The following is an 18,530-nucleotide window of genomic DNA, read 5'->3' on the forward strand; positions in this document are numbered from 1 at the left end:
AGGCACAAAGGCCCCCTAGGGATAGTCTCCAGGCAAGGAGATGTCACCAGTAGCTGGGGCCTCTTCCCTCTCATCTGGGTTCCCTGTAAAAGCTTTGGTTATGGGGCTGAGGGTGTGGTAGAGCACATGCTTAGCATGTTCCATCTCTAACCTCACCAGCTAAAAAGCACTGAGCATACCTGCCCTGTATCTGCAGTCTGGGCCTTGCTCCCGTCACGGTCTCCCAGCTTTAGAGTGTACTGGAGGAGTGGATGAAAAGATGGTTCTTAGGCTTGAATCTGGCCTCTCCATTTCCCTTCTAGCTGCCCACCCCCAGCGCTTGTCAGAGAGATCCTAAGCAATGTCCAGAGGCTCACTTTCTATGGATTCCTTGTGGCCCTCTCAAAGCATCATGGAATCAACCAAGCACTGGGTAAGTAGAGCTCCTGTGACCTCTGGGCTCCTCCAACACAGGTAGCAGCTGGCTTCTGTTGGCAGACATGGCCGTTACAGCAGTGGGAGGAATCTCTGATTCTCCGGCCTAGAAGCTACAGTGAGCATAACCCAAAACTGCCAGCCAGCCTAGGAGGTCCCTCACATTCCCATGTCACTGACAGCTTTCTGCCCTGTCCCAACATGAAGGAGCTGCTTGCTCTGCTCCCTGGCGTAGGCCTGGCCAGCCCCTCCCTAGAGAATCTCTGGTTCTGTTCTAGGGAGAGGCCTGCAGTTGGGCAGACGCAGGGCTATTTACCCAGTAGTTCTGGAGATTATATATCAAAGTGACCTGAATCCAATTTAGAAACAGGGCAAAGGTGTGTCTGGGAGGTGTTTTTTCCCAGGTGGGAAAAAAAAAATCTGATAAATCTGAAAGAGAGAGAGAGGAGGAAGAAAACAAAACAAAACAAAAAAGTGGTGACTGGCCCAGTTTTACTGCCTATCATTCCTCTCCTCACTGGCTGGCCTCCACCCACCAAACTCCTCCCCAGCCACTCTCCCGGGGAGGGGCTGGCAGGCCACTCCTGCTGGAGGTTTGTTGTCTTTTGCTGTTTTGAGACACAGGGTCTCTGTGTAGCCCGGAATGCACTACGTAGACCAGGCTGGCCTTGAACTGCCTGCCCATGCTTCCTAAGTGCTGGAACTAAAGGTGTGTGCCACAAACCCAGATCCTGGAGGAGGTTAAAGGAGGATTCCATCTTTGCTCAGGAGGATCTCCTTGTGTGATCAGATCCAGGATTCTGAGTCTCGGAGAGACAGAAGGCATCCCTCCTCCTTGTGCCAGTGGAGGGATGGGATCAAGGGGAGGAAGATTAACATTTGCTAAATGCCCAGCAGAGTGTGAGCCAGAAGCTGTGCTGGGACCTTTATGCTTATTTCTGCAGACACACATCTGCCAGTGTTCTAGGAGACAGACGAGCTAAACATGCATGCTAGCCAGACGGGAGTCAGGGACCTGCTCAACTAAGATTCATAACCAGGGTCACCAGCTGGACTGGGGCTAGAAAAGAGGCCAACTGGAAACCAGTGACAACTCTCTAGGTGTCACATTCCTGGGAACTGACCACTTTTCTACCAGTGATAGCTGCTAGGAGGAAAAGAAAAAGCTAGGTAGCAACACCCACAGCCTGCACTAACCTGGTCCCCTCTGCTCTTAAAAAAGAACCTTCAAAGCTGGGAGGTGGTGGTGCATGCCTTTAGTTCCAGCTCTGAGGAGGCAAGGGCAGGCAGTTCAGCCAGGTCTACAGAGTGAGTTTCAGGACAGCCAGGACTACCAAGAGAAACCCTTTTAAAAAACAAAACAGGGTTGGGGATTTAGCGCAGTGGTAGAGCGCTTACCTAGCAAGCACAAGGCCCTGGGTTTGATCCTCAGCTAAAAAAACAAACAAACAAACAAAAACAAAACAAAAAACAAACCAAAAAAACAGGGCTGGAGAGATGGCCCAGAGGTTAAGAGCACTGACTGTTCTTCCAAAGGTCCTGAGTTCAATTCTCAGCAACCACACGGTGGCTCACAACCATCTGTAAAGAGATCTGGCACCCTCTTCTGTATACATAATAATAAATTAATAAATCTTTTTTAAAAATCCCTTCAGTTCAATCTCCAGTTCTGAAGATAAAAAGAACCCTCACACAATTTCTTTCTAACTACTAATTAATGACTAATATGTAGACTAGGCAGCAACAGAAGGTAGCACGTGTTAAAAATAGGAACTTGGAAATACCCTGCTTGAAACAGTTGGGGAAGAAATCTCTTTGTCCCCACAAAATGATCTGAGGCATAGCCTGAAGGTGTAGGAGAGTCAGAAGGGACCAGTGCTGGTGAGTCTCTCTGAAGCCCAGCACCACTGTCTACCTAGAGACTAAACTGCCATTAAGCCCTGTTCCTTCAACAATTTACTGGTGAGAATCTCCCTCTCTGCAAATTTCAATCTCACCTTCCTACTCATTATGGAGGCGGGTTTTGTTGTTTTCCATAGCTAGGAAAAAAATCTGATTATTCTGAAAAATAGCAAAAAGAAGAAAATTTCATTGGAGGAAGCACCCAAAACTTTTCTTCATACACTTCTCAATAGCATCACCAGTCTATGTATGCCTTTATGGCTAAGGAAACCAATCCAGACAGATGCTAGTACCAGACCTCAGGATGGGATCGATTTCCTCCTCACTAGAAGCGGCAACTTTAACATGCTTCCACATATCCTGCACATGAGGGGATGGGATCCAGGAAAGGGCAATAGCATACATTGGCTATTTTCTATCCCTTGGATTTAGCCTAGACCAGCATCTTTCCAGCTTGGTACTTGGGGCCTCAGGAACTGAACACCCAGTGCTGGTCACAAAGCACATGCAGTCTTGGAAGGGGGTTGACCACCTGTTTGGGGATATCTCCTTAGCTGTCACTTTTGCCCCAACTAAATGTATAAAGTAGCAGCTGACTTCCTGTTCCATATGGACTCACTGTCGCTGACGATTGAGTGGTCAGACAGGCAGGCCAGGGCCCTGTGTTGTTTTGTGACTTCACCCCAAATCCCTATCTTCTAGGAGCCTTGCCAGACAAAGGAGACTTGATGCATGACCCAGCCATGGATGAGGAGCTGGAGCGGCTGTAAGTGTCAAGTGGGAAGATGCTGCCCTCTTGTGGAAGCCAGATCTGTTAGCGGTGACTGTGACCACTGTAGGTGACACAGCACGTATTTTTAACACCCCATGTTGGTCAGTGAAAGGGCTTGGGGCCAGCAGAGAACAAAGGTACCCTACGTCCTCGGGGGTCTGCTCAAGTGCATGGAGGTCCTGGCCTCTGATAGGAGACTCAAACTCTGGGCTTTTCCTTCTTCAGGCTGGTCCAGGTCCCAGGCCTGGTCAACTCCATCACTGCCACTTCTGAGGCCAGCTGCCTGCCTTCCCGAATCCCTCCCCGGGTTGGTTCCCCATGGAAACCCCTCCATCGCTCCCGCAAATTGGATGCAGAGAGCGATGGCTCCACTGAAGAGACAGATGAGTCTGAGACTTGAATCTGAAGGGTCCCATCTGTGGCCCTGTACCTTGCTCCCACCCTGCTCTTGATGCCCTCACCAGACTTCTCCAGCATCACTGTGCCGCCCTCTGCTGGAGAGAAACGTGAATAACAGCCCTCCAGATAGTTGAGTAACCCCAGAAATCCCACAATTCCTGCTCTCTCTCAGCTTTTGACAACCTGCTGTGCCCTAAGCTGAAGGCCACTTCATCTCTGGGAAGGGTTTTGGCTTTTAGCCTTTGGTTGGCAGTCTGCCTATGCTTTAAGTACGGTGTCTTCTCAGCCAGCCACGACCCTCCTAGTGAGGGTCATTTCCCACAAGGGGAACAAAATTAGTAATGCAGGGTCTTCATGGTCAAGGGTGACTCCTGAGAGCACGTACTGGGAATATCAACCATGGCCTTCTGGTGGAGAAATCAGCCACTAGCTGGAATAAGAGGGAGGATGGCAAGAATTTCACTTTCAAAGTCGGCTTCAAGTTTGTATCAAATAGTCCAATGTGTGAAATGAATAAAATCCCTTGTCTCTGGTAAGCGATGAGTCTAAAGCCAGTAGGCTAAGGGGAGGGAAGGGCACGTGATGGGATGCTTTTCTAACTGATGGGAGGTGGAGCCAAGGGGCCACTGGAGCAGGAGACCTGCCTCTGCTGACGGGGTGGGCAGCCATTCAAAGCAGAGGCACAACTGAAATGGCCTTCAGCAGCGTCTCAGGACTTTAAGGTCAGGTTCTTCCACTTGTGAGACCCTGGCCACAAGAACTGGAGCTGCACTGTCTCTTCCAGGGTCTGTGAAGACCTGCTCCCAGGTCAGGGCAGTAGTGCACATACGCACAAAGTAGGCCTAAGGTTTTGGAGCAGAGGCTGGAAAGGTGATAAGTGAAGAGGTGATTTTCACCTTTCCTCAACGAGGTAGATCCTCTGCAAAAGAAAATTCATGCAGGACTCATGGCAGAGCCGGCTGCCTGCCCCAAGTAAGGCCAGTGTCACCACTTAACTGGACACATACTTTTCCTCCATTCCTCCCTACCAAGACCTGCTAGTGGATGACCACAAGTGGCTTCCAAAAGCCCTGCAGTGCCAAACACCTGAGTGAGTTCCTGAAAGATTTCTCAGATTCTGGTGTGTAGCAGAACCACAGTGAAGTTTGGGACAGTACCAATTACCAAGCTGGAGTCCTGCTGTGCCAATTTGGGGTTGGAAACAAAAATCTCTATTTCACAAACACCCCAGGTCATTCCAAAGCACTAGAAATCACTGGCTTAGAACTCCATGGCTCCCTTTACCTGTCCTTTCTAACCCTGCATGTCCCAGAGTGGTTTAGAACTGTACAGTGCTGAGGAGTCCCAAGGACAAAGTGGCCCTGTAAGGAAAGGGGTTTACACACAGCATCTCTAACTCTTCCAAAGTTTGAATCTCTAAAATGCTTTCTCAGGCCAGACATTTTAGTGCATGCCTGTCATTCCAGCGCCAGGGCCAAGACAAGAGGATTACAAGGCCAGTCTAGGCTGTGGAGACACTGTCTAAAACCAAACAGAAACAGCTCCGTTGAGAAACAGGCCCCAGTCTGCCTCCTGTCATGAGGTGCAGAACCACTAAGGCCAACTCAAGGCCAACTCAAGGCCAACTAACACCACCTCTTTCCTCCACGTGCAACAGGGTGGTGAGGTCGAGGCTGTATCGGACCCCGCGGCAGCACAGGGGCAAGGAGCCAGGGGCCTTTGGCTTTCAGAGAAGAGACAAGCTGGAGGCCCCGGAGAGAGTGCCCTCAGCTTTGCCACCGACGCCCAGTCCATATCCGTGGGAGCCCAGCGAGTGAGCGAAGGGCCACACTGGGCAGGGAGGCAGGATGGAGAGGACACTGACCCACAGGCCCCGTGGGGGCTTTATTCTGACACCACTTTGTTTCAATACAAACAGTGCTGAAAGAAAGTCATGTCCCTCTGGGGAGGGTGAGGGAAGAGTGGTCTGTGTTGTTTGGGAGCCCAACCTGCAGTCCACAGGTAGGGTTGGGCCCAGACTGCCAGCACGGCAGGGGGAGATGGCACCAAGGATGACACAGTGCGTGGCCCAGCTGCCAGAGTGTGGGGCCTGCAGCTGCAGGTTCTCAAGCTCTCACTGATTGGTGGGGTGCTGTCCAGGACCCCTAACCCAGAATGCTGCAGAGGACGAAAGCCGAGCTCCAGGGGCTTCTTTCTCTCAGAGCCTCAGCTTCCTCAGCCAGTAGTAGGCTCACAGCATCCAGGGAGGACCCAGATGAGACCCACCATGGGTGCCAAGCAGGACACAAAAGGACAGAATCTCAAGCACAGACAGAGGGTGCTACGACCCACAATAATGGTAGATAAGGGCTCTCAGACACCTAGGCAGAAGTCAGCCTCCAAGGGACAGTGGTGACAGAGATTGCTCAGGCCTCCAGGCTGATCCCAAATAAACCCTTTAGGTGTCAAGCGAAAGTTCTAGCCCTTAGTAAGTTACCAGAATCCTTCTCCTAACCCGTCCTCCCCTGGAACCCAGAAGAGGCCGTTGACAGTACCAGCAGTGGCAAATCCAGAATTTCTCCCTGAGGGCTGGTACAGCACAACTCTTGCTAGACCTCCCTGTCTCCAGGAGACGAGGCCCAGACCCCCAGACCACCTATAAGGATCCTAGAGCCCGCGAAAGCCTTATGCCTTCCCCACTTAGGGAAGAACTAGACCCATGAAGCCATCCTGATGGAACTCCTCCCTCACTCCCAGTGCAGCAGGCTAAGTAGCAGCAGCTTTGGGGCAGAACTGGAAGAAAGAGCATTAGCACGGAGAGGAGAGGGTGAGGGGTGAGGGGCGAGGACAAGGACTCAATGCACAGGCGAAGGACAAGGGTTGATGCTGACCATTCCCCTCGCCTAAGATCCTCCAAAGCCACTCAACTCACACACCACACACAGAAAATCAACATATCCCCGATCCACAAGGCAGGCACCCCTGGCCTGGGAATCGGGGTTCTTGCTGTCACCACCACAGGCCTGAGCCATGGAGCCTGGATCAGTAGGAGCCATAGCGATCCTGAGTAGGAGAAGGAAAACACCAGGTCAGAGTCTCTAATCTGCAGCAGCCCCTCAGTAATCACAGTGCCTCCCCTGCACACCCCACAGCAAAGCAGGGCTAGCAGCTGCACGGGGCTGGGCCCATGTTGAGAGTATGTGATGGGCTCTGGAGCTCACAGAGCCAGGAGGAAAGACAACAGTACAAGTAACAAGCTTGGCCAAATCACCTTAGGGGGGGCTCAGCCCAAATACAGGGATGGAAACTTGCCCTGCCAGGAAAAACAAGCACTCTCTCTACAGCTGCCAGTGGCTACTCAGCAGAGTCTGGATACAGCAGAAGGCAAACCTCCAAGCATTACTTTTTACATTTCTTCCCAGGCCCAGCAGCCCAGCCTCACCTGTAAAGAATTCATCACACCATTGGCCAGCACAGCCATCTTGCCAGCCACAGACTTGACACCTTGCTTAAACTGGGCAATGTCAGCGGTAGGAAGTACATTCCCCAGAGATACTGTTCCTGTAAAAGCAAGGGAAGGGGTGACCAAGAGCCCCCAAGAAGCCCTACCCAGCTACAGGGCCTTCAGCTATGCTCACAGGCCTCACTTGGTGCCTACCACACTCCGGGGCCTACCTCCTCCATGAGCTCCATCCATGTCCCCAAAGAGGTCTGAGGAGCTGATAGCACTGCTGCCCGAGAGCTGCTGTAGCCGAGACCTGGCTTCACACTATGTTGGAGAAAAGGCAGGGTCTGGGGATCTTTTGACTGATGCCAACCCCAATACTATATCCCAAGGACAGCAGCGAAGAAGCTCAGGATGCTGCCTGCTGCTACCAAGTACACAACTTCACTAACCTCAGAGTCCACCTCCCGACCAAAGAACATGTCAGATGAGATGGCTTTGGCTCCTGCAAACTTCTGACGGGCTTCACTGGACTCAAGACCTGAGCTCCGGCTCTCCACTTCCCTCCGGCTCGTGGTTCTGTGGGCCAGTGCAGAACATCTCTGTCCCTTCCCATTACCACCAGGGGAAGCAGAGTTCAGAGACCAAAAACCACACCACAGCTTTCTGGCCATGGAAACCATGTCTATCCTGTGATCTGGAATTCAGGAACCTTTCCCTAGTGAGTATCCTCCAAAAGAATAGCAAGAGGTCCTCTCCCCTTTCTTCCCCGAAGCCAAGGCACAAAGAGCCTCAATTCCCTCCAGTAGATAGACAGAGTGAGAATACAGTTCGGAGGGCTTAGGCTCTGCACTTCTGTGGCCTACAATCACTGCTGCCACCCAGTCCTATTCAGAATCTGCAGTGACAGTCTCTGTGCCTGGCTTACATCCACTCTCCTGCCATGACATTCAGTGCTGGGATCTCTCAGACTCATGCTAATGTGGACAAAAGGGCCATGCCACGCCACTGACAACACAGGCTCTAGGCTGGGGGTTTACAACCCAGTGAAGTTATACTGGGTTGTTATATTTTACAAATGGATAATCTGCCGGGCGGTGGTGGTGACGCACACCTTTAATCCCAGCACTTGGGAGGCAGAGGCAGTAGGATCTCTGTGAGTCTGAGGCCAGCCTGGGCTACCAAGTGAGTTCCAGGAAAGGCGCAAAACTACACAGAGAAACCCTGTCTCAAAAAACCAAAAAAAAAAAAAAAAAAAAATACACCAAATGGATAATCTATGGTAACCTGCCAACAAAACGTTGTGTTTTGAACAATGGAATAAGGTTTGTTTTGTTTTGTTTTTTAAAATAAATGCCAAGGGGCTAGAGAGATGGCTCAACATTGAGAGCACTGGCTGCTCTTCCAGAGGACCCAGGTTCAATTCCCAGCACCCACATAGCAGCTCACACCTGTCTGTAACTCCAGTTCCAGGGTTTCTGACACCATCATACAGACATATACTCAGGCATAACACCAATGAACATAAAATAAAAATAAATTATTTTTAAAAAGGGGGTGCCTAACAGGTAGAAAACATGGGTTTGATCCCTAATACTGCAGTCAATCAAAACATGAAGGCTACAGACATATAGCCTTTGGAAGGGACATCAGAACTGAAACAAGAAAATCAGGCCCCTCCCACCATAAAATAAATCCCAAGTTAAAAATGCTCCCAGGCTGGTTGTGATAAGCACAGCACTGTCTAATGAATGGTCACAGCTATATGTGGTTTACATTTCCTAAAATTACATTAAAAAACATTAGAAATTCAGTTTCTCAGCTGTACTCAACACTGGACATCTCCATCCCTGCACCAAGTTCTGCAGACAGCACTGCCCTGCCCACACTACCTTTCTGAAATAGGCCGGATGCTGGAGATGGTTACTTCGGGTTCCTTCTCTTCTACCCTGTCCATACCCCAGGCTGCATCTGAATCCCAGCGGGAACCAAAAGTTTCTCCCAAGGAAAAGGGGTTGTCCTTGTACCTAGGGAGACAGCAGAGTAGCTCAGAGAAACCTGAGTAGGAACACAACAGGCAAGTCTATGCCCCAGCAACAGCCTTACTTTGGGGGTCCAGAGGCGAAAGTTCCAACATCATCAAACAAGTCAAGCTGTGAACGGGAAGATTTTGCACTCAGCGGGGTTTCCTGCTCAATCACCTGCATCTCAGACAGCACAGAGTGGGAGATGGAGCTGTAGAGAAAGCACAGCAGGCCAGAGGCTGGAAATAAGCATCAACTGTTCACTTCCCAAGAACAACAGCCAGGCTGATGGGTCTGTTTCCCCAAGCACAGTCTAGCTCCCTGCCCTGGGCCAGTCCAGGCAGAGAACTGCTGTGAACTGTTTGTAGTGACCTGGGAGAATACCCAGAAATGTTAACATACTGGCTTTGTTCTCTCAAACAGCTTTTCCCTGGACAATGGCTATTGATTGCCATTTTAATAATGTATACCAAATGATGAGTGCTCACTCTCTATTCTTCCCTTTTTGGTTTTGATTTGTTTTTTCTAAGGACACTGGCTATGTGACCCAGAGTCTCCTCCCTCAACCTTTCCAGTATTGGGATTACAGGCATGAGCCACCATGCCCAGCTCCATCACCATCCTTACTTGAAGACTTATTGCACCACAGACTATATCCTTCCTGAGACAGATGTACACAGCACAAAGCAGAGGATGAAAAACACCCAGATGATCCTCATGGAATCAGAGTGAGTCCTTAATCATCATGCTATCTCTTAAAAAAGAAAAGGATGAAGAGGAAGAAAAAGGAAAAGAGGAAGGGCATTTCCTAGTGCAGGGTCTGGCCCATGCACCAAGACCTGGATCTGCCCAATGCCTCACTCCTGTCAGGATCCACTTCAGTTACACAAACTCACTAAAACATACAGCTTCCAAATGGAAGAACTCCAAAGAGTGAATATTTTGCAACTGGACTTTAAATAAAGTAGACTAAAGTAAGATTCTGCTTTACTGTGGGGGAGAGAGAGAGAGAGAGAGAGAGAGAGAGAGAGAGAGAGAGAAGAAGAAGAGGAGGAGGAGGAGGAGGAGGAGGAGGAGGAGGAGGAGGAGGAGGAGGAGAAAAAGCAAAAGAGAAAAGAAAATACAGGGGCTGGAGAGAAGGCTCAAAGGTTAAGAGCACTGGCTTCTTTCCCAGGAGACTCATGTTTATTCCTAGCACCCACATGTCGGCTCCCAACCATCTCAAATGCTCTCTGTGGTGCACAGACACACATGCATTCAAAACACCCATAAACATAAGAAAATAAATTTAAAAAGAAAACACATCCAGGTATGATGACACGTGATTGTGACCTCAACACACAAGAGGAACACATATCCTTGGCTATGTAGCTACCTTAAGGCCAGCCTAAGCTATAGAAGACTATCCAAAGAAACAAAAAACAAAACCAGCCTGTTTTAGGCCAGCCAGGACTACATAGTGAGACCCTGTGTTAAACTAACAAACAACAGCAGCAGCAAAGGAACAGGGCTCATTCCCTAGGATATAGTAGGAGAGAACTGACTCCAACACATTGTTCTCTGACCTCCACATGTGTGCCATAGTACATGTAGGTTAATTACATATACAAATACAAAGAAATTAATAAATAAAATGCAATTTGAAAAGTTTAGTCAGTGCTGGTAACATTGCTCAGGGGTAGAAGCATTTGCTGCGAGGTCGGATGGCCTGAGACCCACACAGTGAGAGAAGACTGACTCACACAAGCTGTTCCCTGACTTCCGCCACACACTGTGGCGTGCACACACCCACACATGTAGAAAAAAGTAAATTAATAATTAAAAAAAAACAAACCTTACACACTAATTTTTAAAAGCCACCGTCAAAACTAATACTGGAAATCGAGGCAGGAGAATCAGGGCTTCAGGTGTCTCCTTGGCTACATAACAAACTGGAGCCAGCTCAGGATACATGAAACAAAAACAAACAAAACCCATATGCACTTACATCATACTCAGACAGACACCCACACACGCATACACTTCACTAATCAACTGTGATTAAACTAACAGCATACAGACCGGAAGGGACTAAAGTAATACCAAGTACATGTTCTGAAAGATTAAGTTAAAATAATCACTTTTCTCCTTTCAGAGGAAGAGAACCTAGTGGTAAATAATACTGAATTTAGCAGGGTGGTGGCTCAGTCTTTAATCCCAGCACTCAGGAGGCAGAGGCAGACAGATCTCTGTGAGTTTGAGGCTAGCCTGATCTACAGAGTGAGTTCCAGGACAGCCAGGGCTACATAGAGAAACCTTGAGCCAAAACAAACAAACAAACAAACAAACAAACAAACAAACAAACACAATTGAATTTGGAATCAAAAAAGCAACCCATCTGTCAACTGCTGAGTTTGCGCTCTGAGTAAGCTGCTTAGTGTCTCAATTTCCTCATCTGTACAGAAGTACCCAAAGACCTCCTCCCTACGACTATTACGACTAATAAATGTCTCATAACAACAAGCCCAAGCCTCTTAAGAAGAGGAGCCAAGGCACTGGCTAACTGCAGGCACATGCTAGTCAATGGCACCAGTAACTATTACTTTTTATTCTTTTCTTCTTTCTTTTGAAACAGGGTCTCTCAGAGCCCAATCTGACTTTGATTCCTATGTAATCAAGGGAACTCCTGAACCTACTGCTTCCATCTCCCAAGTTCTAGGATTGCTGATGTATGCCACTGTGCCTGGCAGATAATTTTTTTTTTTTTTTAAGATTTATTTATTATGTATACAGAAGAGGGCACCAGATCTCATTACAGATGGTTGTGAGCCACCATGTGGGTGCTAGGAATTGAACTCAGGACCTATGGAAGAGCAGCTGGTGCTCTTAACCTCTGAGCCATCTCTCTAGCCTGTGGCAGATAAATTTTTAGCCTAGGCTAGCCTTAAGATCTTCCTGCCTGAGTGCTGGGATTACAGACTTGTACCAACATACCGGTTTTATGTAGTACTGGAGATTGAACCCAGGGCTTCATGCACACAAAACAACCCCATTACCAACTGAGCTACATCCACAGCCCCAAGATATTCTAATTTTTAAAAGATAAAAACCTAGCCTGGCGGTGGTGCATGCCTTTCATCCCAGCATTAGGGAAGGAAGCAGAGGCAGGTGGATCTCTGAGTTGAGGCCAGCCTGGTCTACAGAACAAGTTCCAGGCCAGCCAGGACTACATACAGAGAAACCCTGTCTCAAAAAACAAAAAACAAACAAGATAAAAATCTATTACTATCTTTAATTCCAGCAATTGGGAGGTAGAGGCAAAATTATTTCTGTGAGTTTGAGGTCAGCCAGGAATACACAGTAAGACCATCTCAAAACAACAAAAAAATAAAAACACACTATTACTGAAACATCTGAATATTATTAACTCAAAATGTTTCAGAGAGCTGATCTGCCTTTTTTAAAGCAAAGCACAGGAATACAAACCCAGTAGCTCTGAAACAAAGGGCAGTGGTGGTGCACACCTTTAATCCCAGCACTCGGGAGGCAGAGGCAGGTGGACCTCTGTGAGTTCGAGGACAGCCTGGACTACATAGTGAGTTCCAGGACAGCCAGGGCTTCACAGAGAAACTTTGTCTTGAAAAACAAAAACAAAAGGACTCCTCAACCCAGTGGGGTCATTTGAGGTATTACAGCATCTGGTATGACAAATGGCATTTAGTGGGCAAGGACTAAAGAGGCAAAAAGCCCTGAGATTCTCAGAAAGTCTTAGAAAACAAAAAAGAACTGTTCAGCCAGGAAGCAGCCTCCTCAATAGTACCATCCTAGCATGGAGTGAGACAGTACCTGATCCTGTTCACTCAAACAACTAACGGGGCTGGGGATTTAGCTCAGTGGTAGAGCGCTTGCCTAGCAAGCGCAAAGCCCTGGGTTCGATCCTCAGCTCTGAAAAACAAACAAACAAACAACAACAACAACAAACAACTAATGTATGTGCTGACCAACCACTGGGCTAGGTGCCTTAAGACAGCAAAATCCTCTCTCTCCAGCCTCAGAGGAAGACTAAGCAAGGACTCTTGACTTGCTGGGTAGGGCCTGTCCAGGCTCCCAGAAAAACAATGCCATTTCTCTGACACACCAGGGCCCAAGCCTCACCTTCGGGACACCAACCCCATGCCCAGCCTTTCAGCCTGCTCTCGCTTCTTTCCTTCAAGGTTCTGTAGCTTTTTCTCTTCCTTTTTGCGATCAATCTGGAGCTCCTGGTAGGCCAGACGCATGGAGGCAACCCTGGAGGGAATGACCAGTCAGATGCTGCCATCCATGCCACCTGCTCCCAACCCCCACACATGCCAAGGGCACCATAGCAATCACGCACATTGACTCTTCTGCCTGCTTCTTGGCATCAGCTGCCTGCTGCTCCCGGAGCTTCTCTGCCACCTGGGCCTGCCGCTCAATCTCAGTAAAGCTCTGGTTGCTCACCTTCTGAGCTCCCAAGCCTTTCTTGGCACCCAGCTGAAAAGAAAACCATGTGATGTGGGGTTTGCCAGCCAGTCTCTTCAGCTCCCTCCCGAGTATGGTCACTGAAGTGAAGGAGGTCCTCCTTCTTAGGGTCCAATGACCATGGTTAAGTCAACAGTGACTCTACTAGAGCTGGTTCAGAGGAGCTTCTCTCTCTCTCTCTCTCACTAACACACACACACACACACACACACACACACACACACACACTCACTCACTCCAGTCTCAGGAATGAGGACAGAAGTTAATGCTGATTGGGACCTGCTATGTGCCATGCACTCTAAGTTCTAGATGTGCTTGATCTTGCTTACTGCCCAGGAGTCCCCTTAAGATGGGTATCTTTAAATCCCTTCCGTAAACAAGGTTCAGACAATTAGAACCTTGGCCAATCACAGAGCTAGCCAGTACATGGGCAAACTGAAGGAGTCCAACTCCAGCTCACAACCACCCTACAATACCGCCTCTCCCCACCTACCCCTTTCTTAGCTGCTGCTGGCTTCTTCTTGCCAATAATGGAGCTTTTCAGTTCTGTGTGAGGAAGAGGGTGGACATGAGCGAGGACAAAGGAAGGTCAGAGAACATGGCTCAGTCCACACCATGCGGCTTCACAGCAAGAGCATCTAAAAAGAATGGCTTCAGATGGGCAGGCAAAACTGCCACCACCAGTTCCAACCAAGACTGTTCAAGCCAAAGACAGACAAGGTTAAGAGAGCTTGCTGACGCCCAAAAAGTAGCAGAACGAGCCCAGGCCTGAAGCACCAAAGACAAAGTACTCAGACCAAGGTGAGGCTGTTGAGTAGGGAGCTGCTGAACAGCCTCAGATCCCAGCAGGGAGTGGGCAAGCAGGGGACAGGCTTCCCAAAGCACTGGTTACCTCTGGCAGAAGAGGCCCCTTTAGCTGACAGATACATGGACTCTGGAGGAGAAACAGACTTGTGGCTAACAAGGGCCCACCCCAGAAGTTTCATAAAGCTCCCAAACCCAGAGGACTATACAGAGCCTGTTTCAAAGCTATGCCAAGCCTTCTCACAAAATCACCAGGATCGTCACCTCCCCTGGCTTCCCGGCCCAACCCCCAAGGGTCAACAGAAGAAACCAAGGTCAGCAAAGGGATTGTTTACCCTAAGCAAATCCGACGGCCACTGAAGAATAGGAAAGGGCTGAACTTTGGAAGAACAGTGTTGCTTCTAGCCACGAGCAGCTCAAAGCTATCAGCACACTTCATGAAATGGACAAAACAGGCCAATCCCACCTAACACCAGGGATGGGTGTCCAATCCCATTCCAGCCTTCCATACTTTGGCTAGATCCACCCTCACACTCAAAATGACAGCCATCCAGGCTTGTCAGCTCAAAGATGCTGAAGTCAATGTGGCAGTCAGAACTTCACTTCCAGTTCCCACCCACAGGGGTCGATGCTCAGACTCCTGTGCTTAGTTCTAGGCAGCGGAGACTCAGAACATACTCAATAATCACTCTCTCCCAGCCTCCCCGTGTCTGCCAGCTGTCATACCCAGAGAGGCTTGGGGTGACGTTCCAAGGAGGTCGGTGTTAGGGCCGTGTTCAGGTTCTGTGAATTCAATGACAGGAGTTCCATTAAGGAGGTGGTAAGTCATTGGCATTACTCTGCTTCCCACCAAAAGATATGTGCTCACCCTTCCTCCAAGGACTAAAATGAATCCCATTCCTCCCAAGGACACAGGGAAACCTCCCAACTCGTATGTCCTTGGTCAAGTGTCCTAAACCCTAGTCCTTCTCCAGACCCAGGCACCTGGTTGAGATCTGGGCTGAACTCACGTGTCAGGCTACTGCTCTCTGAAGGTAGGACTGGTTGCTGGGTCCCTGAAGGCTCAGTGGCTGCTGTATCCCAGACAGAGGCCTAAAAAGGAAGCCAGATCCCAGAAACCTCAGTGGGACCTCCTAAGAAGCTACACCTACCTGTGGGTAGGAAGCACTGCTCTCAGCTATGAGAGAAGACTGGATATTAGCAATTGTAGTCACCATAGAAGGAAAATAGCATCTTCAACTCACAGCCGAGCCATTCTCTTAATGGATTAAGAATACCGACCATGCACCAGGCACAATCCAAGGGTGCTCACAGACATAACATGTTCAGCTAGTCACGACAGGTCCTATGAAGTAGCTATGTTGCCATTTTAGAAACTGAGGTTTTGCTGGGTTAAGTGATTTGGCCACATCAAAGGAATACCAAGCAGAGATGCCAAGATGTGACCTGAGACTCTGATTCAATGCCCACTGCCAACAGAGTGGAAACCTCTCCTCACTGTCTCCAACTTCTGTTCATTTTTGGAAAATCTTTTTTTTTTTTTGGAGCTGAAGATCGAACCCAGGGCCGCTCTACCACTGAGCTAAACCCCAGCCCCATTTTTGGAAAATCTACAAGTTGTTAGGGTCCCTGAGACCTCTTGAGCTTTCAAAATGCTCTCTACTACCAGGATCCATTTCTAAAGAGGATTGATTACATTGTACCCCCATAAATAGGAGGAAGAAACTTCTGGGCCTACCCAGTAGGCAGTAATTAGCAATTCTGAACTATAGATATCGTACCTAAGCAAAGAAATTATGTCATGACCACAAAAGGTGTAGCCTTGACAAGTAAAGCATTTATTACAGAAAATGACCCTGTGGTACTCACCTGAGTATGCTCTGTAAAGAAATCAGAGTCTCTCTTCTCCGGAGAGTGACTAGGAGCACTGTTCATATTGTCTATCCAAAGCTGGAAGGAGGGAGACATTGACACTCAGGGCTGTTAACGCCTCCTCCCCGCACCCCTAAGCCAGGAACAAGCACTGTGACACTCAGGGCTGTTAACGCCTCCTCCCCGCACCCCTAAGCCAGGACCCCCTACCCCAGCACCCCTAAGCCAGGAACAAGCACTGTGACACTCAGGGCTGTTAACACCCCCTACCCCATCACCCCTAAGCCAGGAACAAGCACTTACATCAGTACCGTGCCTAGCCAGAGCTGCACTCCCTAACTGCCGGATCTTCTCTCGGTACATCTGGGCAGCTCGGCTATTATATTTGGTGTTAGCATCATTGGCCACACATCCATGTTGGCGGAAAAAAGCAGTCTAGAGAGCAAAAAAAAAAGAATGTGGCATGTATGTACAAATAGTCTCAACAAAGAAAACTGTATCCACACTACAGGAGACACTACTGAACAGTTGAGTTATTATTTATACAGGATACACACTACTGATCCCAACAGGTTTTCATAGAGGTAAAGGTCTTCTAAAATTACTTAAAAACAACAACACCACTTTAATTTTCATTTGTGTGTGTGTGTGTGTGTGTGTGTGTGTGTGTGTGTAAGTCAAAGGGCAACTCTGTGGAGTTGGCTCTCTCCTTCCACCTTTATGAGACTTTCCTGAATTGAACTCAGGTTGCCAGGCTCACACAGTAAACACCTTCACTCATTAATCCACATCACCCTTCCCTCCTCCAACAAACACACCATGCCACCTCCCACCCTGAGTGGACAAGGAAGTTTAGGAGACTGAGGAAAGTGTGCAGTTCCCACGGTAGCCATCCTCCCTCCAGGAACCCACAGAACCTCAACTGACTGTGGAGACTCCACTCCACTGGGCTTTTCCCAGGAGCACCTGTCCAGGTCAGTTGGTATTTAAGCCTCTTTGAAAGAAGCTGTGTATGGTGGTGTTAGACCTGAGAACTCTCTGAACAGAGAAAACAAACTCACTCCTAGGAAATCATAGAAAAGTTAAGTACCTAAACAAAAGAATGGGGGTGGAGGAAGATAAAAGCAGCTTTACCGCATTGGCATTCCCGCCGACCTGCATACACCTCAGCTGCAACCAGCTCCAGTTCGAATCCAACTCTGTGGACCTGCGCACAAGAACTGTGTGTCACCTCCCCATTGACACCAAAACATGCTTCCCTGTCAAGCCTACAGCTGTCATTTGGCTTCTGTGGGTGTCCAGGAAACCATCAGTCACTGTCTCATTTCCTCCTCTCTTCCCTGAGTTTGAAATCTTTGCTCTCCATCTAATCCAAAGGGGACCAACTATTTCTGAGAAGATCCGAAAGGAGGTCGACTTCTCAGGAATGCGGGCACTCTTTGCTAAGGGTGGTCAGAATCGCACCGGAGACCTACTGCCAATCTATCTGCAATAACAAGGTCAATACAGCTAACTTCTCCCCTACACTCATGCTGAGTCTCGGGTTAACCGTGAGAAGAGGGGTGTTTGATCCAGACTTTATGGCTACAAGCCCACAGAGGCGGATGCCCCCGCCCCACAGCAGGCTAACAGAACACCGAATTCCGAAAGGTTCAAGGGGAGGCGTTCTCTCCCCCTTGCTGACCACACAGAACCTACCTGATAAAGCTGAGATGGACTCCCAGGGAGCGATGCACCCCGGAGCAGTCAATACACAAAAATACACCATACGTGATGCTGGCCCAGCTCGGACTCTTGGCGCCACAGTCGAAACAAGCCTAAGTGGAAGAGGCGACAGGTGAATGGTTAGGGCCCAGAGTCGAGGCCCAGCACTAGAAGCTACAAGAAAGCCTCCCACCTCCGTCCCCGCCCTCCCCCGGGCCCCAGGGGACAAGAGACGTCTTCCCCGCCGGCGTCAGGACCCGTGCCCCTCCGTCTCAAGCACCTTGTTGGTGGGAACTGCACGAAGCCTCTTAAACAGGGTCTGGATTTCGGTCTTGCTCGGCTCCGCCGCCATTTTCTCTCCTTCCCAGACACAACCGCGACCGACAGGTCCCGTCGCGGGCCAATCCGCGGCGGAGAAGGCGGGCTAACGGCGCTGGCCAAGCCGGTGCCCTGGCCCGCCTACGAGTGGAGTGATTCGACCGGATCTGGACCAATGAGCGTCGGGTAGGACTGAAACATGACGTCAGCGGCCCGGAACTCCACAATGGGCCCGAGAGTACACGCCGCGCGGCGCCGGGCCAACCCGCAGCCGGAGCGGGCGGACGGGTCGTAGGCTGGCCCAAACTTCCTCGGGAGTTCCTGCTGGACGCCGGGACCTCCATACCTCAGGGCCACTGGCTACGGACGGTGGGCAAAAGGCCATGGCCACAGCCTCTCATGAGTTACCGATGGACGA

The 18,530-nt window shown here is 49.5% G+C and overlaps 2 protein-coding genes across 4 annotated transcripts in view; one reads left to right on the forward strand and one right to left on the reverse strand.

Annotated features, from left to right (window-relative positions):
* C4H11orf49 (chromosome 4 C11orf49 homolog) overlaps positions 1-9,895 on the forward strand; it is a 163,529-nt gene extending 153,634 nt beyond the window's left edge. Inside the window, exons 7-10 of one of the 3 annotated variants that reach the window (XM_036185254.1) lie at positions 303-412; positions 3,019-3,082; positions 5,145-5,300; positions 9,466-9,895. In XM_036185254.1, coding sequence (XP_036041147.1) covers positions 303-412; positions 3,019-3,082; positions 5,145-5,300; positions 9,466-9,481 — 346 coding nt within the window. In that variant the 3' untranslated portion in view covers positions 9,482-9,895. Of the gene's footprint in view, positions 1-302; positions 413-3,018; positions 3,083-3,313; positions 4,024-5,144; positions 5,413-9,465 lie in introns of those variants that run through there. The other 2 variants (XM_036185255.1, XM_036185253.1) reach the window with 2 other exon arrangements.
* Positions 5,336-18,363, reverse strand: Arfgap2 (ADP ribosylation factor GTPase activating protein 2). The gene is made up of 16 exons (XM_036185252.1): positions 18,075-18,363; positions 17,789-17,907; positions 17,225-17,297; positions 16,394-16,525; positions 16,088-16,168; positions 15,229-15,310; positions 14,945-15,001; positions 13,908-13,960; positions 13,290-13,426; positions 13,070-13,201; positions 9,018-9,146; positions 8,804-8,938; positions 7,364-7,490; positions 7,142-7,235; positions 6,909-7,027; positions 5,336-6,529 (listed from the first exon to the last, which is right to left on the reverse strand). Exons 1-16 carry the CDS (start codon positions 18,144-18,146, stop codon positions 6,509-6,511), a joined length of 1,563 nt encoding a protein of 520 aa, XP_036041145.1. The 5' UTR covers positions 18,147-18,363; the 3' UTR covers positions 5,336-6,508.
* Between the last annotated feature and the right edge of the window lie 167 nt (positions 18,364-18,530).

This window comes from Onychomys torridus, chromosome 4 (assembly GCF_903995425.1).
Source record: "Onychomys torridus chromosome 4, mOncTor1.1, whole genome shotgun sequence".
NCBI classification, from domain to species: domain Eukaryota; kingdom Metazoa; phylum Chordata; class Mammalia; order Rodentia; family Cricetidae; genus Onychomys; species Onychomys torridus.

What these genes read in the sequence shown, in the direction of transcription:
- Arfgap2 (XM_036185252.1), bottom strand. Translation starts at nt 18,146, where the DNA reads ATGGCGGCGGAGCCGAGCAAGACCGAAATCCAGACCCTGTTTAAGAGG. An exon ending in GTGCAGTTCCCACCAACAAG is followed by an intron (nt 17,908 to 18,074) that starts GTGCTTGAGACG and finishes TCTTCCACTTAG; the next exon opens with GCTTGTTTCGACTGTGGCGC. An exon ending in GTGTGATGAATTCTTTACAG is followed by an intron (nt 6,530 to 6,908) that starts GTGAGGCTGGGC and finishes TCTCCTACTCAG; the next exon opens with GATCGCTATGGCTCCTACTG.